The 25412-nt window shown below is 42.5% G+C and overlaps 2 protein-coding genes and 1 long non-coding RNA gene across 7 annotated transcripts in view; 2 read left to right on the forward strand and 1 right to left on the reverse strand.

Annotated features, from left to right (window-relative positions):
- Nucleotides 1-25412, forward strand: part of LOC114662220 (tripartite motif-containing protein 16-like) — a 70649-nt gene that overhangs the window by 10683 nt on the left and 34554 nt on the right. Inside the window, exon 6 of one of the 5 annotated variants that reach the window (XR_007936505.1) lies at nt 1422-2616. Coding sequence is in view for 3 of the 5 variants with exons in the window: in XM_028815610.2 (XP_028671443.2) it covers nt 1422-1963 (542 nt within the window). In the remaining 2 variants the exon portion in view is untranslated. Of the gene's footprint in view, nt 1-1421; nt 2652-25412 lie in introns of those variants that run through there. The other 4 variants (XR_007936504.1, XM_028815610.2, XM_051935159.1 and 1 more) reach the window with 4 other exon arrangements.
- LOC127529911 (uncharacterized) overlaps nt 1-25412 on the reverse strand; it is a 45643-nt gene that overhangs the window by 10383 nt on the left and 9848 nt on the right. The gene's annotated exons all lie outside the window — the stretch shown is intronic.
- Nucleotides 13986-24000, forward strand: LOC114662222 (tripartite motif-containing protein 16-like). The gene is made up of 6 exons (XM_028815614.2): nt 13986-14126; nt 16679-16774; nt 20622-20855; nt 20954-21101; nt 21219-21275; nt 22361-24000. Exons 1-6 carry the CDS (start codon nt 14022-14024, stop codon nt 22954-22956), a joined length of 1236 nt encoding a protein of 411 aa, XP_028671447.2. The 5' UTR covers nt 13986-14021; the 3' UTR covers nt 22957-24000.

Genomic DNA, 25412 nt, shown 5'->3' on the forward strand with positions numbered 1-25412 from the left:
AGAAACACTGTGGTAGAGAAGTCTTAAGCGCAATAATCCCAAAACATCTTCAAAATGACTACTAGAGGGGGAAAACTGTGTCAAACCCTGGTCAGTAACAAAAAAGAAAGATACTAGAATCTATACAAATTAAAAGATTTATTTTTGAAAATGTCTCAGAGGAGCACAAAAAAGAAAGGAAGAACATCAGAACAATCTGAACAAGAGCAGACCATTCAGCCCAACCAAAGCTCGCCAGTCCTATCCTCTTCATTCGTCTAAAATAACATCAAGTCGAGTTTTGAAAGCCCCTGAAGTCTTACTGTCTACCACACTACTTGGTCTCTTATTCCAAAGTGTCTGTGATTTTCTGTGTAAAGAGAAACTTCCTAATGTTTGTGTGAAATTCACCCTTACAAGTTTCCAACTGTGCCCCCGTGTTCTTGATGACCTCAGTTTAAAGTCACCGTCTCGGTCCACTGTGCCAATTCCCTTCATCACTTTAAACACTTCAGTCAGGTCTCCTCTTCATCTCTGTGAAGGCTCAGCTCTTTTAATCTTTCCTCATAACTCATCCCCTGTAGCCCTGGACTCACCCTAGTTGCTCTTCTCTGGACATTTTCTAGTGCTGTTATGTCTTTATGGAGACCCAACTTACACCCAGGACTCCAGATGAGGCCTCACCAGTGTGTTATAAAGCATGAGCAGACCCTCCTGTGACTTATACTCCACACATCAAGGCGCTCTATAACCTGACATTATGTTGGCCATCTTAATGGCTTCTCAACACTGTCTGGCAGTTGATAGTCCACTACGACTCCTAAATCCTTCTCATAAGGTGGAATCTCGATTTTCTGACTGCCCATTGTGTATTCAAACCTCACATTTTTACTTCCTAAAAAGAAGTTGCCTAACAAAGACCCCAACTCTAACTTGCCCTTAATTTCCCAAAGTTAAATAATCCTAATCCCACAGCAGCAATGTCCTGATACACAAATCCAGAAGGTGAAGTCAAAAACAGAGCAACAGGTGAAAAATCCAGAAAATTCACAAAAGCACAGAACAATCAGTCAATTGTGTCGAAATCACACAAACGCACCACCGTCAGCACATTCAATAAACTGCAAGGGACTGTGCTCATTCATCAGCCTTTACAGGCTGTCACAGTTATGTGCTGGTGGTCCCACCTCGCTGGGGAACCACCCACAATAGACCAAGAACACAGCAGAAGATACTTTGACATACAACAACTAAATAGTTAGCATTTAAACAGACATAAACGAGATTTCTGAACGGCAGCCCGGTGATTAAGCCCTGACTCAAACGTAGCACATGGCAGTCATGTGACACTCAGAGATTCATGGAGGTCACAAAGTGTTTGGTGCTCTGCTCCTGTGTGTGTCACCATGACAGCTGATTTGTTTTCTTGTCTCTCCTTTCAGACTTCTGTCCGCTCACCTTGGACCCCAACACAGCAAACGCGTGGCTTCACCTGTCTGAGAGGAACAAGAAAGTGATATTTCAGGGGATGGTGTCCCCGTGTCCTGACCATCCCGACAGGTTTGACTGGTGGTTCCAAGTTCTGTGTCAAGAGGCTCTGAATGGGACTCGCTGTTACTGGGAGGTTGAGTGGAGCGGAGAAGGGGCAGCGATGGGAGTCACTTATAAAGGAATCAGAAGGCAAGGAGATGGCCATGAGTGCCGCCTTGGCTTCAATGACCAGTCCTGGATTTTGTCCTGCTCTCATTTCAGTTGCTCTCTGTGGCACAGTGAGACAAAGACAGAAATTAGCATCCCCCCCAGTCAAAGAATAGGCCTGCATCTGGACTACAGCGCTGGCTCTCTGTCCTTTTATAGCATCTCAGACACAATGACCCTCATCCACAGGTTCAATGCCACCTTCACTGAGCCCCTCTATGCTGGGTTTTGGGTTGGACAGAACTCCAGTGTGACAATCTGCCCTCTGTGCCCATCTGACCTGTGACTGGTGTCATCGGCAGGTCACTTCTCGTCTTCTTTCACATGTTGGAGTTCATTTTTTATTTCATTCTTAAATATCAAAGAAGCCCCCTGCCAATGGATATTCTGCCATTGATGCTCTCTGAGTCATCATTCTGTGTGGTCCTCAGCATTAAAACAATGAGAGCAGATGACCTTCCACTGAGAGGACATTAAGCGTCCCCCTTCAAGGTCCCGAAACTCTTCTTAGTTGAGCGTCTTTCATGTCAGTGTGGCTCAGTGGTTAGCATGGTGGCCTCACAGCTCTCTTAAACTAAAGTTCAAATCCCAGCCTGGTTGATATCTGTGGAATTTCTGTGCTTTCTCAATCCTTAATGCTTTTATCCCAAGCCCCTTACCTAAATCTTATATTTGATGAGTGTGCTGGGTTGGACTGGCACCCTACCCAAGGCTGGGGTCTTCCCTTCTGATCAGGATTGACTTTAGCTTCATGTGATCCTATGTCTGGTTCATATGGGCTCCTTGAATGAAGAGTTTGGTGAGCAGATGGATGACTGCACCCGTCCCTTTGTTTTTATCTGCCCACTGGTTCTTCCCCTTCTTCTCCATCAGACTCAGCTAACATGATGATGGCTTTGACCACCATGACATTAGTGGCCCTTAAAGTGGCCTCACCAGGTGGACGCCTCCAGCAGACCCCATAACATCAACACAGACACTGCCAGCGTGACTCTGATGGAGTTTATAGAAATATGGAAAAAAAATGAAGGATTGGTGCCAACAAGTCGAAAACGAAGCATTTATAATGAATAGCAAATAATAATACATTTTATTTATATAGCGCCTTTCCCATGCTCAAGGCACTTCACAGAGTTTAAGAAAGAATGGCAGGGTATTCAGTATATAGCATTGTACTAAGCCAAATGAATAAATAAAGAAGATTAAGATAGTGAATTCACAGATAAAGCCTAACAGACAACATCACTGATGGTCTCACGCACACACACAGGTCACATGAGCATCTTGACATGGAGGTAAACTGAGAGAAGGGTAATAAAGTCAAGTAGAGATTAAAGCCTTCCTGAACACATGAGTTTTAAAAGAATTCATGGAGTCAGCTGACCTGATTAATATCGGTAGGTCATTCCAGAGTCTGGGCGCTACACAGCTGAAGGCCCTGCTGACACCCATGGAGTGTAGATTAGTGGGGGGCACAACAGGATGGGCAGAATCAGAGGACTTTAGTGGGCGGACAGGCACATAGTGATGGAGAAGGTCACTGATGTAGTTTGGTGCAGGTTGTTTAAGGCTTTGTAGGTTATTAGTAGGATTTGATATTCAATTCTGTAAGACACAGGGGGCCAGTGAAGCAGGATGGTGTGATGTGCCCGCTGTTGGTGGTTCGTGTCAGGACTCTTGCAGCTGAGTTTTGAATAAGCTGGAGCTGAGATATAAGATTAGAAGGGGCACCTGCCAGCAGTGAGTTACAATAATCGATGCAGGATGTGATAAAAGCAGAGACAAGTTACTCAATGGTAGAAAAGGAGAGGAAGGGGCGAACATAGGATATGTTACGGAGGTGAAAGTAAGAAAGTTTCTTAATGTGGTTTATGTGGGCGGAATAAGTGAGGGAGGAATCAAAAATGACACCAAGATTTTTAGCAGTAGAGGCAGGTCTGATGAGATCACCGCCAAGATGGACTGGGAAGGAGCTCATTTTATTAAGTTGATTCCCAATTTGCAGGTGTTCAGTTTTGTTGCAGTTTAATTTTAAAGAGTTCTGCTCCATCCAGATTTTAATTTCACTAAGGCAGGTTGTGAGCTGAGGAAGCTCTGATGAAGTTCCACTTTTAACACTGAAGTAGAGTTGAGTATCATCTGCATAAAAATGATAACCCAGTCCATAGCTATGGATAATATGGCCAAGGAGAAGCATATAAATACAGAAGAGCAGAGGGCCGAGTACAGAGCCCTGAGGAGCTCCTTGTGTGACTGGCGCTGAGCTGGATCTGCTGTTGCCAAGACTAACAAACTCTTGCCTATCAGTCAGATAGGACTTGAACCACTGGAGGGCAGTGCCAGAGATACCCAGCATGTTCTCCATTCTGGACAGTAGAATGTCATGTCTGACCTGAGGTCTAACAGAATTAATATGCTGGTTTGTCCAGAGTCTGCTGCCATAAGCAAATCATTGGTTACCCGTAGCAGAGCAGTTTCACAGATGTGCTGCGCCCTGACACCAGACTGAAAGGGTCCATCAAATTATTAGAAGTTAAGTAGTTGGTGAGTTGAGAAGCTACAACACGCTCAAGAACTTTTGACAGGAAAGGTAAGTGGGAAATAGGCCGAAAGTTATTAAGATTGTCAGCATCAAGACCAGACTTTAACATTGGGGTTACAGAAGTGATTTTAAAAGTGAGCGGCACAGAGCCAGTGTCAAGGGATGAGTTTATTATTGTCGTAACAGTCAGGATTATGGCATGAAGGCAGAATTTAAGTAGTGTGGTGGGGATGGGGTAAAGTACACAGGTTGTCGGCCTCATATTACATTATTAACAAATGCAGATGTGACTGGTGAGAACTTAGAGAAGGAGCTGGATGGAGTGTGGAAACAGGGAGAGATATAAACAGATGATGTATTTATGTTAGTTGAATTATTTAGATCTTTAATTTTGTTATGGAAAAAGTGGAGGTATGGGTAATGGGGTTGGTTTCGAATCAACATGTTGTGTCAAGTCAGTCCAGTAAGGATAGGAATTCATTTCTCAGTTTAGATGTGGGGATGTCAATATGGATGTTGAAATCACAGAGATGGATATCTCTCTGGGAAAAGGAACTTAAGAGGGTTAATAGTTCAGTCAGATCAGATAAGAAAGATGCATTGTATTTTGGAGGACGATAAAGAACAATGAGTGAGACGGGACCTGATTCCGTTATTAGTTTAAGAGCCAGGCACTCAAAAGACAATGGACAGTCAATGGGGATTCCTTTGATGTTTAACTCCACTCTGACAATTACTGCGATTCCTCCGCCTTGTCTTGAGCTCCGAGGCTCTGTGTGGAAAGTGTAACCAGGTGGTGTCGCCTCTGTGAGAGATGTAAATTCATTTGGTTTTTGCTAAGTCTCCGTTAAACACAGCATATCAAGTTTGGTGTCAATGATGAATTCTGACAGCACCAATGCTTTGCCATTAAGAGATCTCAAATTAAACAATGCAATATTAGTTGATGAGACTTCTTTTTGCACAGAGCCATGAGCGGAGTTTATTTTCACATACTGTAGGTTTGGCACACTGACACTTCTATTTCCAGGGCCATGAGTAGGACGGTGTATTCCTGAGCAAATGCTGCCGGTGATCTTTTCGGTGACCTGGCCCGCAATGTACATATTTTGGGTGCTGCAGAATACCGGTGTCTTTTAGGATATTCCAGTCAGGCCATTTGCTCTGGACAAACTGTTTAACATGAAGGAGTTTGTCACGAGAGTAGTTTAGCATGATACTGAGCAATACTTATCTGATAGCAGTGGAGAAGCAGCACAGCACAGCAGAGCCGGTGAGACGGGTGGGGTGCGGTGGAGCAGATGAGCGGTGATAGCAAAGCAGCGGAAAGCATAGCAAGAGGAGGTAGCAGGATTTGGAGGTTCCAACATACAGCCATAAACAAGTAATGCTGGGTATTACAGGTGTGATCACCCCAGACCTACAAGCCAGGTGGCTCCCAGTTTTACCTTTGATTTAAATCAAATGAAGTTTCACCAATGTTGTCTTTAATTAGTTGTGTTTGTAAATTAAAGGAGTGGATGAATGAGAACTACTTGTCTTTAAACACAGATAAAACACAGATGTTAATTGTTGGAGGGAATGACGCTGATCACAACAATATTCTGTCATCATTGAACTCAGTTGGAATCCCCATTAATTTCACTGAATCAGCCAGCAATCAAGGAGTTATCTTTGACTCTAGCATGTCATTTAAAGCGCATATTACAAAGTTGACCAAATCAGGTTTCTTCCATCTTAAAAATGTTAGGAAATTAAGGCGCTTTCTAAATAAACAGGATTCTAAGAAATTAAGTCCTGCATTTATTTCTAGAAGGACTGACTACTGAAATGCGGTGTTCACTGGATGTTCAAACTGTTCTTTATACAGCCTCCAGTTAATCCAAAATGCTGCTGCCAGAATTATTACAAGAACAAAAAAATCCAAACACATAACTCCAGTTCTTAAATCCTTACACTGGCTTCCGGTTAAGTTTAGGGCAAATTTCAAAATCCTCCTTTTAACATATAAAGCATTAAATGGCCGAGGTCCGGCTTATTTGTCTGAACTTATCATGACTGACAAACCTGAGCGCACATTAAGATCTCAAGATGCCGGTCTGCTTAGGATTCTGAGGATTAATAAAATAACAGTGGGAGGTCGAGCTTTTAGTTACAGGACCCCTAAACTGTGGAGTGGTCTGCCTGCTACTATAAGAGATGCCCCTTCGGTCTCAGCTTTTAAATCCCACAACTTCAGTTTAGCACACCCTGACTAGAGCTGCTGATTAACTGTGCAGACTGCATCTGTGTTGTTGGTCATTAGCACTAAAACATCAGTAACATGATAGTTAGAATTTGATACTAAACCTCACCTATTCTGTTTCTCTTCTTGGTACTCAAATGTGCCACTTGATGCCACGGCCCACCTGCCTGCCTAAGGTAAAGTCATCCCTGATGGAGGATTGCAGGAATTGTGGGGTAGAGGGGTCCTTTCATTGGATTAGCTGGCCCAGCACTGGCCAAATGGGGGAGGCAGCTTGATGGCTGAGGTCTCCAGGACTCTAAACAAATCCAAATCATATTATATGATATCATCTACTGTTAAAGTCTGCTCCGTACTTGTAAAACTTTTATTTTTATACTGTATTGAGGATTTGTTCTGTTCTGTGTATTGTATTGTGTTGTATTGACCCCCTTCTTTTTGACACCCACTGCATGCCCAACCTACCTGGAAAGGGGTCTCTCTTTGAAATGCCTTTCCCAAGATTTCTTCCATTTTTTCCCTACAAGGGTCCTTTCTTGTCTTCTTCGAGAGTCAAGGCTGGTGGGCTGTCAAGAGGCAGGGCCTGTTAAAGCCCATTGCGGCACTTCCTGTGTGATTTTGGGCTATACAAAAAAATAAATTGTATTGTGTTGTATTGTATTGTCCTGACTCATCTGTTCCCACATCTGTTCCCACTTCTGCATGCGCTTGGACGACTCTCTCAAGAAAACTGCAATTTCATGAAGCAGTGAGAAGAGGGAGGCACTTTCTACAACACCGCCTGTTGTGTCTGCAAGGACAAGATTTCAAAGATGTGCAGAACACCACACATGAATCTGAGAGGGAGAGAAGGGCAGAAAACCTCTGATACTACTGACCCTGCATATGAGCTGCTGCACCATCTGTTGAGTTGGCCACACATATGCTGATGTCAATATTGAGCTTCTCTCTGCAAAATGCTGCCTTGTAGACGACTCACAGTCCACTATGGCAAGCAGTCTTTCATGGATGACATCCGTTACATATCTAAATATGATGGAGCACTGGTCCTTAGAGCTGCGTTGTGTCGATCTGAACAGAAAACATGGCAGCCAGTCTAACTTCTTCTGCTATTGTTCTCTTTTATGAGTTGACTGATTACATCCACAACTTTGCTGAACATGTCCTTAGACAGCAGGGTAACTAAAGAGCATCTGCCCAGTATCGTGATGCTTTTTGCTACTTGCTATGCAGGCATTTACATGTTGCTGAAGGCAAATGTCATATTTGCTTAATAGCAAAATCAGTTCAAAGACATTTCCATGGTTAGCAACAATGTTTTCTAAGGTATAAGCAACCTCTTCTTTATCACCTCTGAAGCTGAGGACACATTTGCCAATAACTTTTGTAACATCAACTACACACTACCTTTTTCATGCTCCTCTATTCTTTGGTGAACGTGTTTCCATGTTTTAAAGCCTCCCTTTATGAAAGGGCCATCACTAGGAAACGGAGCAAATGCTAGACATACAGTACAGGACAGAGACTGATTTGTTTCACAGAAAGTCAACCATTTACAGTTGGTTCCATCTTTTCTGTTTTAAACTTTTGGTAAAGGACAACTTGGAGATTGTTGTGGATGAAATGAAAAAAAAAATGCATTTATGTCCTGTAACTGAGGACAAGCAAAGAAATCAAAGTTATGATCAACAGTCTAATCTTCAAATTTCTGCTGCGGATTTGCTGTGGCCTGTTTAATCTCTTCTCTTTTAGATAGATAGATAGATAGATAGATAGATAGATAGATAGATAGATAGATAGATAGATAGATAGATAGATAGATAGATAGATAGATAGATAGATAGATAGATAGATAGATCTATAAAGTTGCAAGTTGCACGAGCCCACCTAGATAGGATCAATGAACACAGGCGCCTACAACGCGCGTCTGAAACTGCGGAAGCAAATCAGGCACGGGTTCAAAACGAACGAACTCGACTGACGGATATACAAACACGAGCCCGGCTGGATAAAATCAATGAACGCAGGCGCCTACAACGCGTGTCTGAAATGCCACAAGCAGAGCGGCCACGGCTCCAAGACGAACGACCTCGACTAATGTATTTCAGGATACCCAACGCCGGGGGTAGGCGAGCGAAGCGAGCAGGGGGTGGAGCCCCCCTTGTGAGGCCTAAAAGGTGGTTAGAGTGAAACTGAACTAATCCATCCCATAATGAGCTCCTCACCTAAACCCTTCACAGTGACAGCAGCACTTTCTGTGACACACTAGGCCTGCCCCCCCCCATGGCTCGGCTTCTGTTGGCACATAAAAACTGTAAACATTTGTAGCCATAATTAGAAAGTTTTCTGATCGGGTCAAAGCAGATTGAGTTATGATGCCAAGTCATACATAATCTCTGGGCACTTTTAATTATGGCCAATATTACAGCATATAATAAATAAATAACATAAATAAATTAACATAATAAACTTCATCACGATGTTCACTCAGAGAGTAATCCTACCTGCTCCCTTTAAATGGAGGCTTTATGGCTGCTGCTTGGTTCTGGCTCTTCAGTATCACCAGCAGCAAATTGGGATGGAGGGGCTAGAGGACCACAAAAGTGTCTCATTTAGGTGGCATTGTTGTCACAATAAGCTGTGCTCTAAACAAAATACAGCACTGCCTGAAAATTACTGTTTAAGTTTATGAGTCATGTAAATTAATTATGTGGCGTTATGGCATATAACATAGTCTGTGTGATAAGAAGAAATGCTTTGCAGATCCATAGCTTACTTACTTTTTTCACCGTCTCCACTTAGACTTTTGCTCTTTTTTATTAAAAAGCCACTCAGTTTGGCGCATTTGGCCGCGTCCTTTTCAAGTGCCTTCTGTTTTTTTTATTCTCGCCTTTTCAGCACCACCTTTGCTTTTTTAACCATCCATCTACTCTCAGGCGTCTCTCAGAGGAACGTAGCTCGGTAACTGCAGATCCTCTCTACTATAAGGCTCTGGGTAACCAGCAATCAGCCCTACACACCAGCCTCTGTGTGATTGGCTGGTTGTGGTCACATGGCACACGTTAAAGCAGGTTACCCAGCGAGTGCTGGCTGGCTGGACCTGTGAGTATAGAAGCAGTAGGTGCCGCATAGTATGTGACATGTATGTTTATCCTGATTTAACACCGGCCCTAGTGTGTTAGGGTTAGGGTTAGGGTTACATCCCTAGGCCCTAACCCTAACCCTGATTAGCCACTCCGGGCCTGGTCTGGGAGGTCAAAAATCAAAAACTCAAAAAAGGAACGTGAGTCAAATTGTTAAGCATTAATCACAGTGAAAAAGCATAGTGAGAATTTCAAAAAACAGGGATTGAGAAATTAAAATAAGTGTAAGCAAAACTCTTTGGGAGAATCCAGTTGTGGACAAGCTGAAAGTCCATGATGCTGACTTTAACATCAGCGACCCGCTGGTGTCATGCGTTGTGACTTACGCTTCAGACTGCTCCAAAATGGTGGCGGCAGTAAGAAAAGGAAATGGTGGTGTGGGAATGCTAATAGTATAATGTATAAAATATTCACACTTCCAAAATGTACCTAAAAATAAAAATGAAGCACATATTTAAATTTATGACATTCCCAAACCCTGGCTATCTGCTACCAAAAAGTTGGAGCAGTTCTTCTAATCGAGTGCTCAAGCATTGTGTCCTGTAGCCATTGCACTCTGTTCAAGGGCTCTAATCCCAGCTTCTTTCTCTTTTTTACCTTTGTTTTTACGGATCTTTATCACTATTAGTTAATTTATTAGTTTTATTAAACTTAAAATGGAAGTGTGTCTTAAATTCAAGGCATTTCTATTGTCACAAATCAAAAGTCTTGAAATCAGACTTTCCAGGATACTTTTGAGTGCAAAAGCGAAAAACAAAAAAAGTGATTCCCCTCACATAAGGAAGGCAACGCGATTTGGTGATCCCATCTTATCTACCAGAAAAAACTTCATGAAAGAAAAAGTCTTCATATAATCTGTGTGAGTGACCCGAGTATGAGCAGAAATCTGTCCGTTAAATAGAAGTCCATTGTAAAGAGGGGAAGCGATGGCGCCACTTCAGTCGTCCTTACTGTTCACACCTGATGGTAGATTTATGTGCAAATCCAATAATGAGCTTCTCGAAAGTTTGTTTTTAAAACACGAGGACATCTTAAAGGTGAAGCAATACAACATCAGCACGTCAGGTTCTCTTTCTTTAAGTCTGCTCTCTGCTAAGAACTCATGGATTTTACTGATTCATTACGTTTAATTTTAAGCTTACTGGGTACATAAAAATCCTTTTAATTATTTTCTTTTTTTCTGAGTATCCTAATTCAGTTTTTGTTGTTATTTAATTATCAAATTAACTTTTTTTTTTGCTGTTAATTCTACACTTTGCCGTAATTATATGAAGATTTCTAAGCTCCGCTTCTATTATTGATAATTTATTTTTGTTTCCTTAATAATTGTTTCCACAGTTTGAATCCATCTTTTGGGGTCTCCGTCTTTCGTTGTCAATCAGCTTATTTTCCGTCCCTGTTTTGTGATCTCATCTCTTCTTCTTATTTGCCTTTAGCTTCTTTTAATTATTAAAAATTTTTAAAGCCTTTTCATCTTAACAATGTGACTTTGTTTCATTTTTCATTTGTTTTAATAAATCACTTTTTGTTTAAAGGCACTCGCTTCATTTGGCATCATTGTTTACAGGTCACGTCTGAATATAAACATAAAGACTCCAAACCTGGAGGACGATGACTCTTCACATTCCCTGACCTGAATAATCGTCACGTTGGCTTATTTGAAGTTTTCTTTGAATCCGACTTGACATGCGCTGTACCTGATGGCCTTAAGTTGAACTGTTATAGTAAAGGTGTGTCTGCTGTGTTCTTACACAAGTGGGATTCCATCTCCTAAAGTAACCTGAATTGCCCAATGCAGAACATTACGTATGTAAGCATTTCTGGAGGCAATGTTTCTGTTTTTAACTTTACTACTACATGACTAATTCATTAAGTGTAATGGTGGGTGCGTCTCCATTCTGTTTCTTGAGTCATGTTTCTTTCACTTTAATTCCTTTTGAGTTGACGCCCCATGTGTCAGACTGAATCTGTTCTCACCAGGGCAGGGATCAAATACGAATAATAACTGGCCTTTACGTTTTCTGTGTTCATCCCGTCCTTTGGTGGTTGTACTGTATGACAAACCACTCTGTGGATACGTCTTTAGTTTATTCAGTAGACAAAATTGTCAAATATGGGACATATCCCGTATATAAGGGACATCTGGCAACCCTATTCCACTGTATCATTATTTCTAAATCACAAAAGACAAAGCCAGTCTGAAATCTAGAAATTTAAAAACAGTGGCCAAGTCCAAAATGCCAATGAAAAAAACAGTAAATTAATTTACGAGAGCAATAGCAGTGAAAACACCACCGAGTTTCCTAAACACCCACGTAGCCCTCATGTCCACCACCAGACTCTCGTTGATAAAGCCCCCCACTGAGATACAGACACACGTTAGACTTTTTCTTATCAAGAACACAAGAGACGCAGTTGAAAACTTGTAAATTTCACACAAACATTAGGAAGTTTTTCTTTACACAGAGAACCACAGACACAAGGAGTAAGTGACCAAGTGGTGTGGTGGACAGGAGGACTTGAGGGACTTTGAAACTCCACTTGATGTCATTTTAGAAGAATTAGGTGGACAAGACTGTCAAGTTTGTTGGGCTGAATGGCCTGTTCTTGTCCAGATTGTTGTGATGTTCACATGTTTTTCAGAGCAGGTGACCCACCTGACGCTGAACCAGCATTTGGATGGGAGACCACCTAGGAAAAGCTTGGGTTGCTGCTGGAAAAGTTTTACAGATAAATCACAAAAACTTTGCCATGTGACTTTTTGGTAATATTCTGATTTTTGATCCTTGCTTTCAGTGTCCTGATTGAGGACATGGAGTTTGGGCTTTGATGTTTGATGATCAGTCTTCACAGAAATGAACTTCATCGCCAGGCTGGTAGTCAGGACGGTGGGGCTCTGTCGATTTAACACAAACAGATCTCTCATGGTGAAGTGGCAATGCTTTAAAAAGACTTTAGATCAGGGTTCCCAGTCCTGGGGACCTGCTGTGGCTGCAGGTTTTTGTTCCAACCAGATACATAATTGGTGACAACACCTAATAACATGCTGATCAAATTTAATTAATTTAATTTATTAAATTTATTTATTTAGCACAGAATCTGGGAAATAACAGTTCACTTAATTAGTCCAGAATCTGGTTGGAACAAAAACCTGCAGCCACAGCAGGTCCCCAGGACCGAGTCTGGGAATCCCTGCTTTAGAGTAACGATTTACTGTCAAATGTTTTCTCGTCTTTAATGTTTGTTTCACGTCTTGCCCTGGGAGTTTGTCTTTCTTTTTGTTTTTCTGGCTTTACGCCACCTGTTTTGACCCCTACTTTGCTTTGAATGTCTGTGTCCTGGTAGCTCTTCTCAAAGTTGCTGTTTTCATTGTACATTGTAATTTCTTGGGTTTTGTCGCTGGGAGATCACGTCAGGAGTATCGGTTTGTATCACTGCGGTATCCCCTACACGTTAGTAAAGCAGCCATTTGGGTTGTCATGTCATTCATGTTCTGTTCTGCATACCACAGTCACTCACTGGTGAGGTCTGAATGTTTCCACTTGTTCATCAGCCCTGATTCATGCGGATGCACTTTAAGGATGTCCATGAGCTTCTCAGGGGGTTGAGTCCAGGAGCCTTCTGCTGATCCATGTCTTTCATGACGTGTTTCTTTGTTCCATACGTGAAGTTCTCACCTGACTCCATTAATGTGAATCTACAGTTGTTGTTGTTCCGTTTCCAGGAATATGAAAGAAGAAGATCCTAGTTTCTCTGAAACCGTTAATTTTTTTGTACATTGTGTAACAGAGGGTGTTGTTTCAATTACACTACGGTGTGACGCATTCACAGACTATAAATACCAGAGTGACTACATTCTGTCTTCAGCACTCGAGTTCCTTGTAGTTTCTTTTCTGCAGAATCGACTCCTGTGTGTCAGACGGCATCTTCTCTCACTATGGCAGCAGCTCAACCTTCTTTATCCACTGATCACTACACCTGTCCAGTGTGTCTGGAGGTCCTGAACGTGCCGGTCACCATCCCATGCGCACACCACTACTGTATGGAATGCATTAACAAGCAATGGGATCAGTCAGGCTTAATGGGGACTTACAGGTGCCCTCAGTGCAGAATGGAATTTCATCCAAGGCCACAGCTTTATGAAAATACAAATCTCTCAAATAAGATAAAAGAGTTAAAGGAAGTCATCAGAGCTCCACCTCGGGGTAATGCAGAACCTGCCAGTGTGCTCTGTGACTCGTGCCCAGTGCGAAAACGGAGAGCTTCAAAGACCTGCATGACCTGCATGGCCTCCTACTGCGAGAGTCACCTGCAGCCGCACTTGAATTCGACAGCCTTCAAGAGACACAAACTGGAGGAGCCGACTGGAAACCTTGAAGAGAAGCTCTGCCCAAAGCACCAGAGAGTCCTGGAGATGTTCTGTAGGACAGATGAGATCTGCATCTGCTCAGTGTGTGCAGCGACTGAACACAAGAGTCACCACACCAAGATACTTGATGAAGAGATAACTGAGAGAAAGGTAAGGAGCGGACCGGGTTAGGGACAAGTCACCTGCACTCCAGGACACAGGTGCTGTATGTGGGATCGTTCAGATATCTCAGTACTCGGCATGCCCAGCTGGCCCCAGCTACAAGGGTGTAGTACAGAACTCTGGGCCCTGTACCAAAGCAGTCTCTGTGGGCCCCTTCCTTTTCATTTAAGGTTTCGAGGGAGGGCCTCCCCACCCAGTGGGCCCTGGGTAATCATTACCCATTTTCCCCTCACTATGACACCCACTCCAGATATCTGGTACTATCCAATATTCAGTGAAATTCAATCAAAGAATGGCAGCAGCTCTGCTTTGGTGTCTCCAGAATCCTTATGCAGAAGGCTGTCACTCGTCACTGCTTGTCATTGACCCGACTCTCGTGTGTCATCATTTTATTTACTTGCACCGTTATGTCATTTTCTTGATGCTTTTTATAAGTTATAAGATGTTGTCCCTAGTTAGATATGTTGTATGCAAGTGACGCTTGTTTTTTCTTTGCTGTTCTGGTTCTCATTTTTGTTTTCTAATGAGGTGTCTTGTCAAAGCTCATCTCACAGTACTTTGCATGTCGAGGTGCGCATTGTGCATTTTGAGTTCATATTTCAGTCTTGACAAACACACCGAGGTCTGCCAAGTTGACGCGCCAAGTCACACCCCTGGGCAACCTGAGCCAGGTGAGCTGCAGCTCCAGCTTAGGAAAATGAAGTGTAGAAGAATTGTGGTTGGGGAGCAATGAGCACAGGCCTGCAGGAAAGAGAGGTGGCAGCAAAGAAGGAAACTTGAGAAAATGAATTTTGCTCTGATTCTACTCTTCGAGGGCACTGATGTCTGTTCCTCAATTGCCATTTGGTCATCATTAGTGTCTTCTTTGTGTTTCTCCCTGAACTGCAGTCTCTAAAGGAGGACTTAAGCAGTGAGCTGCACTTCATTTTCTTCTCCTTCAAAAGTCTTCAGGGAGAATTCATAGCTGGCACCAGGAAACAGCCTTAGGGAGGCGTCTGAAATCCTAAGGAGCGGTAAACTTTCTGGTGAAACTGAACCGTTACCACCACCCATGGGAGACCTCATTGTCAGTTTTGGCCCCAATAAGAGTGACGTAAAGACCACTACTTAGTGCCAGAGTTGGGACCGTGACTGAGAGAAAGGGATTCACTGTGAATGAGCAATTACTCCTCTCAAACTGTAACAGGAGTGTTACCTGGAAAAAGTGAATCCCTTTATGAAGGACTTGACATTTACATTCCTCTCTAAACCCATGCCAATTGGTGCCAGTTGGTACATACAAGAAAAACACCCACATATCCTTTTGGTAATTTTATAAGAAGGAAATTCAATGAATACTGAAGATCAGTGAAATTCTCTGAGGCATTTTAGTAGCGAATATGCTGTGTTTGATGATGACCTTGTTCGCCTAATAATTTCCTGATAATTAGCATTTTGGCCAGCTCAGTGGAGCACTAGCTATGCTATCAGCGTAGACCACAGCATTAACAATTGTCGTGCACCATCTATTGACATGTATTGTATAATGCATGTTGTAATAAAATGCATTGCACTTGTCATTCCAACATTTATAGTAATAAAAAGCTTCACTGCAAATATTTGTGATGCACCAATGCATTTCATTACTACAAATGTTTGTGACACGCCACCTGTTGTAATGAAAGAGACATAGCAGCCAGACTGACACACAGACACTTCATTTATTAAGGTGGATTCTTTTTCCTGGCAGCCCATAACACTTTGTGAGGCCAATGTGACATCAGAGAGCCTACAGAACTCTCATGAATGTCTACTGTAAGTGTACTCCACCTCACATTTTACGTGGCTGCCCAATCTGCTTTACACTTGTGTGATGTCACTACCCGATTGGGTCTCCTGTTGGTATTTTCATTTGATTGGTGCATTACAGAATATTATGAGTACTGCTACTAAAGAATATTACAATGCTGATCCATACGCACTCACTCACTCGCCGCCACAACACATGGCTAACTTCACATGCTTGCTGAATACACGTACAGTTAGCCATCCGGAGGAGCGACAAGTCAAAACAAACCTTAAAGGAACTGTCGCCTTCTCCGAGTCAGAAAACACATGAGACCCTGTGAAATAATAATAATGACAAATGAGTTATTACTATTTACAAAGCACTTCTATCTTCCTGATGGAATTAAAAAAGTGAAAAAAATCTGTAAAGGTAGAGCGGACCCTGCACATATATAGAAGAAATGCCAGGGAGAAGGACTGATTAGCTTGTTGGCATGACTGGTCTGTTCTCTTCAGAGTTGTTCTAATGTTCTAATGACTAAGAAAAGTTCATCCGATGATATCTAGTATGGTTATCTTGTCCTTCCTGGTCTCATCTCTTCCACTTTTGCTTCTTTTCACACATTTAGCACTAATGGAAGACAAGTAGGGAGTAGAGAAGAAAGGAAGTGGACATTGAGAAGTCAAATGGATGGCTGATATTTTCGGCATACTGTATCTGTTTCCATCTTTTTCCTCTCCCAATTTCTCTCATCCATTTCATCTCCACACAGAGTCAGCTGGAAAAGACAACACAAGAAGTGAAAAGGAAAGTCCAGGAGAAACTGAAGAAGGTGTCCGAACTGAAGGAGACTGCAAAGAGGATTAGGGTGAGTTTTGTGTTTAATTCACAAACCACAGTTGTATGGAAATGAGGGTAACTGCATCATGGGAAGACAGTAAGCTTAAGAGAAATCTTGGGCTGAATAAAGGAAGAAAGCTATTATCGGTTATCAAAGTTGTGAGAAATAATAAACAACAGCTAAACAAATGACATATCTTAAATAACTGAATGTAACCCTAACTCTAACCTTTTCAGGTTTAGATAGATAGATAGATAGATAGATAGATAGATAGATAGATAGATAGATAGATAGATAGATAGATAGATAGATAGATAGATAGATAGATAGATAGATAGATAGATAGATAGATAGATAGATAGATACTTTATTAATCCCAAGGGGAAATTCACAATTAGGGTTAGGGTTTATGCAGATCAGCATTCACTGTTCATGGATTTCCTGGGTCCTCTTTTATTTGTGAGGCATGTTGATCACCAGGGCCTCATGTATAAATGGTGTGTACCCATAAAAATGTTGTGTATGCCCGTTTCCACGCTCACATCGTGATGTATAAAATCTAAAACTTGGCGTAAAGCTGTGCACATTCTCACACCAGTTCAATCCATTGTGTACATAAGTTTTCGGCTCGGTTTTGCAAACTGGCAGCACCCAGCATCAAAGCAGTGCTGCTGTTCCTGTGTGGTTTCCCTTTATTTTTTAGACTCACATTCCTGATACGGCTTTATCAAATATATAGCACAGCATAATAAGGCATCTGATTGTAATCAACCTGTAACAATGTAATGGTCCACGGAATGGCCAAAGTATTACCAGAGCTACTTTAGCATTGTTACTCTCAGTGCACCACTTAGACTATTTTCACCCACTGTATCTGAGTGTGGAATCACAGCTCTACAGCAGCTGATCGGATTATCGGGGTTCAGCATCAAGCACCCACTGCCTCAGCCATGCTGCCTATTTGAACTGCCCTCATACAGTACGGCAAACACTTCAGAGCCTTTCCTGTAGGGACCTCGCGGTTCAGAAACAGTTTCATCCCAAGAACTCTAAATGCACTCAATCAGTCCATCAAGTGCTCCTTGTAGAACTGTCACCTCACTATAAACTTGCACTCCAGCTGTAATATTGCAGAACCACTTTATGAACGATTTGCACTAACTGCACTATATATGTACATGTATATTGTGCTTATGCTTTCATATTGTATATTTTTCATTGTTTTTTATTGTATTATTATATTATTATTGTTGTTATTGTTGTTATTTTATCATTTTATAGGAAAATAAGTTTATGGAGGGTTTGCATATTGAATCTCATTGTACCATACAATAACAATAAAGGAGTTCAATTCAATTCAACAGAAGAAAGAGTGTATTTACTGTACATATGAAGATAACTGGTGTCTAAGTTGATTTAGATTTCCAAGCTCTATTTTCTTGGCATTCTTGATATAATTTTTATGATATATTTTACGTTATACATCCATCCATCCATTTTCCAACCCGCTGAATCCGAACACAGGGTCACGGGGGTCTGCTGGAGCCAATCCCAGACAACACAGGGCACAAGGCAGGAACCAATCCCGGGCAGGGTGCCAACCCACCGCAGGACACACACAAACACACCCATACACCAAGCACACACTAGGGCCAATTTAGAATCGCCAATCCACCTAACCTGCATGGCTTTGGACTGTGGGAGGAAACCGGAGCACCCGGAGGAAAACCACGCAGACACGGGGAGAACATGCAAACTCCACGCAGGGAGGACCCGGGAAGCGAACCCAGGTCCCCAGGTCTCCCAACTGCGAGGCACCAGCGCTACCCACTGTGCCACCGTGCCGCCCTTTTACATTATACAGATACATTTTAACTTAATTTAAATAATGTATAATGTTAAAAATTAAACGTGTGGACATAGTGACGTGGGGCGGCACGGTGGTGCAGTGGTAGCACTGCTGCCTTGCAGTTAGGAGACCTGGGTTCGCTTCCCAGGTCCTCCCTGCATGGAGTTTGCATATTCTCCCCGTGTCTGCGTGGGTTTTCTCTGTGTACTCCAGTTTCCTCCCACAGTCCAAAGACATGGAGGTTTAGTCACTACATGATTAAAGTGGAAATTTTGAGATTAAAATTTTTTTTTTCCACTGTATCCCTATGTTTTTTTTTTCTTTTCTCTGTACCCTAATACACTTCCATATGATTCTCAGAGGGGCTATTTATATTAATTTGCATATTCAAAGTGGTGTAATTCTGGGAGGAGTCGGGGAGGGGCAGCAGACACGTGTGTTACATTTCACACTGACAGGGATTTATGGAGCGGAAGTGCGTGGAAGTTGGCTTACGCACGGTTTTGTGCATCTGATTTTTTTTTGTGCATACACACATTTCCACTTTTGTCCATACACCACGTTTTAGTGTGAATTCTACGCATGGCTTTATGTATGAGGCCCCAGATGATTCTTGTAAATAGCAAACTCAGAATGTTTGTGTTGTTTTTATTGGTCAATGTATCTGTAAACCACACCTCTAATTTCATTTCATTGGTGGACTCCAGTTTTGTTGAAGTCATCAGCTGAGAATTTACATGCTTTTCCAACTTATGCTGTGAATTCTTGAATGGTGTATTCCTTATGATCAAGAACAATACAAGAACTTTTGCAGCTCTCAGTTAAACCAAATTGTGTTTGTTTGTTATTGTAACTTAGATGAAGATCAGACCATATTTTAAGACAAATTTATACATAAATATATCAATTTCCAAAGGGTTCAAATACTTGAAAGTGAAAACATTCAATCTTAATGTGCAATGGGAGTTTTGAAACTTAAAACTACAGCTTATGAGAAGGACCTGGGAGTCAGAGTGGACTCCATCAAGACAATGGACAGAAGCCATCAAGGAAATGAATGGGATGTTAGGTTGTGTAAAGTTCAGAGTCCATATCAAGGAAGGGTATTCTTAAGCTTTATAAGACCCTAGTGAGGTCTCACCTGTAGTTCTTTGTACAGCTTTGGTCTCCATATTACAAAATGGACATTGCAGTGCTACCGAAAATGCAGAAGAGAGAGTGAGCTGATAAACTGATTCAGGAGAGCAACACAGGAGGAACGACTGAAGGAGTGGAACCATCAGAGTTTAAGCAAATAGAGATTAAGAGATGACTGAAGTGTTTACAGTTATTAAGGAATTTAGTACAGTGGATTCAGGCTGTTACTTGAAAATGAATTCAAGGAGAACATGAGGACACACAGTTGGAACATTTTATACAATGCTAGAAAATTGTGCTTCAAACTGAGAACCCAAGACACATGGAATAAGTGACCAATTGGTGTGATGGACAGTAGAACTCCAGAGATCTTCAGAAATCGACTTGGTGTCATTCTGACGATGTCAGGTGGACCGGACTGGTGAGCTTGGTGGGCTGTAGGGACTTTTTTGTCAAAATTATTCTCATGTTCTGAAGTCAGCTACCCAAGATTAATTTCAAGAATATAACGCAATCCTTTCCAGAACATTTCTTCTTCATAAATTATCAATTAATGATTTGTGGACATTCAGCAGTGTTCGTTCGTTGAGAGGAGGATAACTAAAATTGTATTTGCACACCAGTGTATTTAGGAACATACGCTAATTTTTTATTTCCATGGTAGGCAAGTCAATAAAAAAGTGTCCAAATGTTTTATATAAACAATTGAATAAGTGACAGGAAGTCTGTGTCATGACGTCCACTCTCTCACCTGTGTGTTTGTGGCGTCAGGACTCTTCCCACTCACATCCCATCAACTTTTCCCTCATCCCAACTCTCTTGTTTTGTAATATGGCAGGACTTTGTGGTATGGTGTCTGTAAAATGATTCCTATCTTGTTTTGTTCAGATATCTGCAGAAAAAGAGGAGCAGGAACATAAGGAGAACCTCGAGTCTATACTTCAGTCCATTGAGTGTCTGAAGTCAGAGGTCAGTGAGGCCATTAGAGGTCACAAACGGGGCGAACTGAATAAGGTTGAAGGTGTCATCAAGCAACTGGAGAAGGAGATCAAGGAGCTCAGGAAGACAGAATCTGAGCTGGCCAAACTTTCAAAGACCGATGACCACATGCAATTGCTGAAGGTGAGAGGGACAATCTGAAGGACACCAGCAGGTCTGTTTGACACACACGTCTTTGTCTCTCATGTTCTTGTTTTTTTTTTTATCTTCTGTTCATGTAGATGTTTCATAATGTCCTTGTCCCTCCTGGTGATACTCCCAGTATCACTATAAATGAAGATTTCCTTCCAGAGACTCTGAAGAGGAAACTGTCTGAAGCAAAGAAGAGTTTGGAGGAGATCAGGGAGTTTGTGAAGAGGAATAAGACGGGTGGGTTGTGTGTGTCCTCAAGTGGATAACGAGAGATCCTGAGTTGGGAGATGAAGCCATGGTGCTCATCACACTTGCTGGCAGCTGACATTTTGTTTTGCTGTTTCCTCTCTTCAGGCTCGGAGGTTTCAAATGATGCCCTGCAGAACCCAAGTAGGAAAGAATTTTTAAAATGTAAGTTCTCTTCTGCTAATGAGACTGAATGTTTTACCTAAGAGGTTTTCATGATTTACAGTGGAGGCTGGTAGTGGTGTCATCACCAGCTACAGTGTTTAGTAGCTGTATTAATATGGAATGAGCTGGCCTCTCTAAATTTACTATTAGTTGACCTTCTGTCATGCACTCTAAATTTAACACAAACACAAGACCTTCCCATTTAAGCACTGATTATGAGTGACACCTGAAAGATGGTCAGCCCCTGTACTCCACCTAGGCACTCACTAGCGTGGGCTGCAGCAGACCAGATGGGTGTCCCCCAGATAACAGAGACTAGTGTGCCTTTTGATTGTCACTTACCGATGACACTCTACTTCTTCTTATGTCATTCTCTGTTGGAGGCTTCCATCATCCCCCAAATGGATGCCAACCCACACCAGGTGCCTTGTATTTAATTTCAACACTTCAGTCATTCAAGATGTACAGGTGGCGGTGAAGAGGACAACCAAAGAGAAAGTAGATGGACTGTTGTGAGGGGGGGGACCTAAAAGAGAAAGGGGTATCAGGCGAGGACGTGCCCATCAGATGAGAGTGGAGGTGGCTGGTCCAGTATAGTGACCTCACATGAAAGTGGGAAAAGCTTTAGAAGAAGAAGTGCAGACAATGTGCAGAAATGTACAACTGAAATAGAATTTAATAAAATAGAATGATAGCAGCAGAGGAAAGATACAGTAAGTGAATAGCAGCAATGTCAGGATATGAAGCCCTAAGTAACATTCAAAGTTAAAAAGTTTAAACCATATTTACTGTCAGGATCTGAAAGCTGAAAACACACCAAAGAAAATCTGTGTAGGTGACGCAGAGCGAGAAGAAGCTCGTCTTCAGGTTGATTGTCTTCATTCAGAAGTTAGGCCTTCGATGTCTGTGTGGATGGTCTCCCTATCAGCCTCGGTTCATGTGTTTGTTATACCAAATGGCCCATGTGGGATTTCTTGATATAAAATTCTTTGCATTTGTTGATTTGCTCCCCTCAGCTCAAGTCTCAGGTTCCACAATGGCAGCTGATTTCTTCACCTGTTTTCTTGTCTTTTCTCTTCATTCAGACACCTGTTCTCTCACCCTGGACCTCAACACGGCGCACAAACGCCTGCACCTCTCTAAAGACAAGAAGAAGGTGACATGTGAGGAGAAAGAGATTCGATATCACGCTCATGATGACAGATTCAATACCTGGCAGCAAATCTTGTGCAGGGAAGCCCAGTTCAGGACCCGCCACTACTGGGAGGTCGAGTGGAGCGGAGACAAAGCTGACATTGGAGTGACATACAGAGGAATAGGAAGGAAAGGAGAGGGTAACGAGTGTGTCCTCGGACTGAATGACAAGTCCTGGAGTTTGAGCTGCTCTGAAGCTGGGGTCTCTGCGTCGCACAATAACCAGAAGACTGATATAAGCGTCCCCATAAGTCACAGAATAGGAGTGTATCTGGACCGTCCAGGGGGGTCCCTTTCATTTTACAGCATCTCCGATACCATGACCCTGCTGCATAAGTTCAACGCCTCCTTCACTGAGCCACTGTTTGCTGGGTTTAGAGTTCGACCAAACAGCAGTGTGACAATCTGCCCTCTGAACGGGTCTGTCCAGAGACTGGCTTCGTCGGCAGGTCCCTCCACGTCTTCTGTGTCACAGGTCACCTTTTAATTTTAGAATCATCAGGACAATTCCACAGATCATACTGCAGTTCATTCCTCACTTCATTTCTGGAGCCTTACACACACAAACACTCACAGAGTCACTGGCCATCCTGCCATTCCTCCTGACAATGTGATCCTGGACCACTGTGATTAGTGGGGGCGCCATCCTTTAAAGTGGGCATCATCAAGAAAGCAACAAGGACAGCTGACCATCAGTGAACATCAGACTGGAAGTTCCTCATCCCAGCTTACGTTCAGTACTCTCCATGGCCACATGGTGGTGCTGTCTTTATGATTTACAGTTTAAGTTCAACCTTAAGTAGAACAGCAAGCAAAGCTGTATGGAGAAACAACTTGAGAGTCCCGTCACCGTCACATGGAGAAGGAAATCCTAATTTAGACTGTAAATACTAAATAGTAACTGTAAATCAGAGGTCACAACTGATGCTCAATGCTTTTTTAATTCTGTTTATTTCACTTTAATACGAACCACTGGCACAATTGTTCACAGGTCTGCCTCACCAATTCAGGACACTTGGTTCAGATTTAGCCCGGCCACTGGCTGTATAGAATTTTCAAGTTCTTCTGGTGTCCATGGTGATTTTTCTCTGATTTCTCTAATTTCCATTTTTGATCACAGTGAAAAATCACAGCTTAAAATGGATACTTTATTGACACGTTTCTGTGTGTGTTCTAGGGTGGGCTGGCATCTCATGTAGTGTTTGTTCCTGCCGTGGCAGACTGAAGCCCCTCCTAACAGTATGAGTTTGATTTTTTTTTTGTCCAATGATGATTTTCATTTTTCTTTGCTGGATTTGGCCGACATGATAAAGGCGCTGACTGTCATTGTATTCATGGATTTGACCCCACTGGGTGAACTGGTGTGCTAAATACACCTGACTGAGGTGGTGGATTTATATCACAACCATAACAAAGGTGTTCTGATTCTTGTATGAACGTAAATATTTATGGAAAGTTGGTGTTGGGATTGTGTTTTTGTCTTTTTATTTCTTGTCTATAAAAACTTTGTCTTGATTTTCATGTTTTTGTTCATTTTGTTCCTGTCCCTTTTCCAAAGTCCACTCAATGAGTGTTTTGAATGAGAGTCACAAATGTGACAATAAGGGTGTGGGGTCTCAACAGCAAGTCCTTTACCAACCTGACTAGATGAGGCCTCACCCAAGGCAGCAGGCCCCAAACTCTACAGGCATGGCTTTGACCAACAAAGGTCAAAATAAGCCTTTAAATGTCCTAAAATTGCTTAAAATGGCCCACAAGGGAGAGAAACTGTAAAATATCTGGTTTGAGTGACAAGCCCAATACAGAAATCTTTAGAAGGGAAGACATATTTATTGGTAAAGCAAAAATAACAAAAAATAAAAAAGAAATGGAAAAATGAGGTAGCCAGGTGTAACCCACTCATTCATTCTTCATCCATCCATCCTTTTTCCTCTACTTCTCTGAAGCCAGGTTGCGGGGGCAACAGTCTTACCGGTGAGGCCCAAACGCCCTTTAACCCTGCCACACTTTCCAACTTATGCTGTGGGTTGCCAAAGTGCTCCCAGGGCATCTGGAAGATATAATCCCCCCGGTGAGCTCTGAGTCTTCCTCCCAGCCGGTAGTGCCTGTAAAACCTCCACAGGGAGGCATCCTGGGACCATCCATATCAGATGTCCAAACCATCTTAATTGGCTCCTCTTTATGTGAAGGTCAGCTGCTCTACTCCGAGCCTCTCCTGGATGGCTGCCCTTCTCACCTCTCTAAGAGAGAGCCGAGCCACAGTGCCGAGGAAGCTCATTTTGGTCAGTTGTACCCACAATCTCGTTCTTTCAGTTATTACCATGACCATAGGTGGGGGTGGGGATGTAGACTGACTGGTAAACTGAGAGCTTCACCTTCTTACTGAGCTACTTCTTCCCAACTACAGATTGGTATAGCGACCACATAACTGTTCTCTCCGCCACAATCCATCTGTTGCTCTCACCAACCCTTTTCCCCCTCAGTCATGAACAAGACCCCGAAGTACTTAAACTCCTACCTTTGAAGCAGTAACTCACCTCCCATTTGGAGAGGACAGTCCACCTTTTTCCTACTGAGGATCATGGCTTCAGATTTGGAGGTGCTGATTCTCATCCCTGCTGCTTCACACTCGGTCACAAACTGTCCCAATACCTGCTGAAGTTCACAGCCTGATGAAACCAACAGGACCAAATCATCTGCAAAAAGCAGTGACGCGATTCCAAGGTCTGGACCTCATCCCCTCTATGGCTGTGCCTTGAAAACCACAAACAGGATAGGAAACAAAGCACAGCCCTGGCGGAGTCCCACCCTCACTGGAAACGGTGCTGATGCTTGTCCAAGTATGCAGACACAGCTCTCACTATGATTATACAGGGGCCGAATAGCCTTTATTAGGGGTCCACAGAAGGGTGTAACTAGAATTGAAAAATAACTATTTGATAA

Source organism: Erpetoichthys calabaricus, chromosome 12 (assembly GCF_900747795.2).
Source record: "Erpetoichthys calabaricus chromosome 12, fErpCal1.3, whole genome shotgun sequence".
NCBI lineage: Eukaryota > Metazoa > Chordata > Cladistia > Polypteriformes > Polypteridae > Erpetoichthys > Erpetoichthys calabaricus.

Coding starts and splice junctions, on each gene's coding strand:
- LOC114662222 (XM_028815614.2), top strand. CDS start 14,022: ATGTTCTGTAGGACAGATGAGATCTGCATCTGCTCAGTGTGTGCAGCG. Junction 20,856..20,953: donor ACCACATGCAATTGCTGAAG/GTGAGAGGGACA, acceptor CTGTTCATGTAG/ATGTTTCATAATGTCCTTGT. Junction 21,102..21,218: donor TGTGAAGAGGAATAAGACGG/GTGGGTTGTGTG, acceptor TCCTCTCTTCAG/GCTCGGAGGTTTCAAATGAT.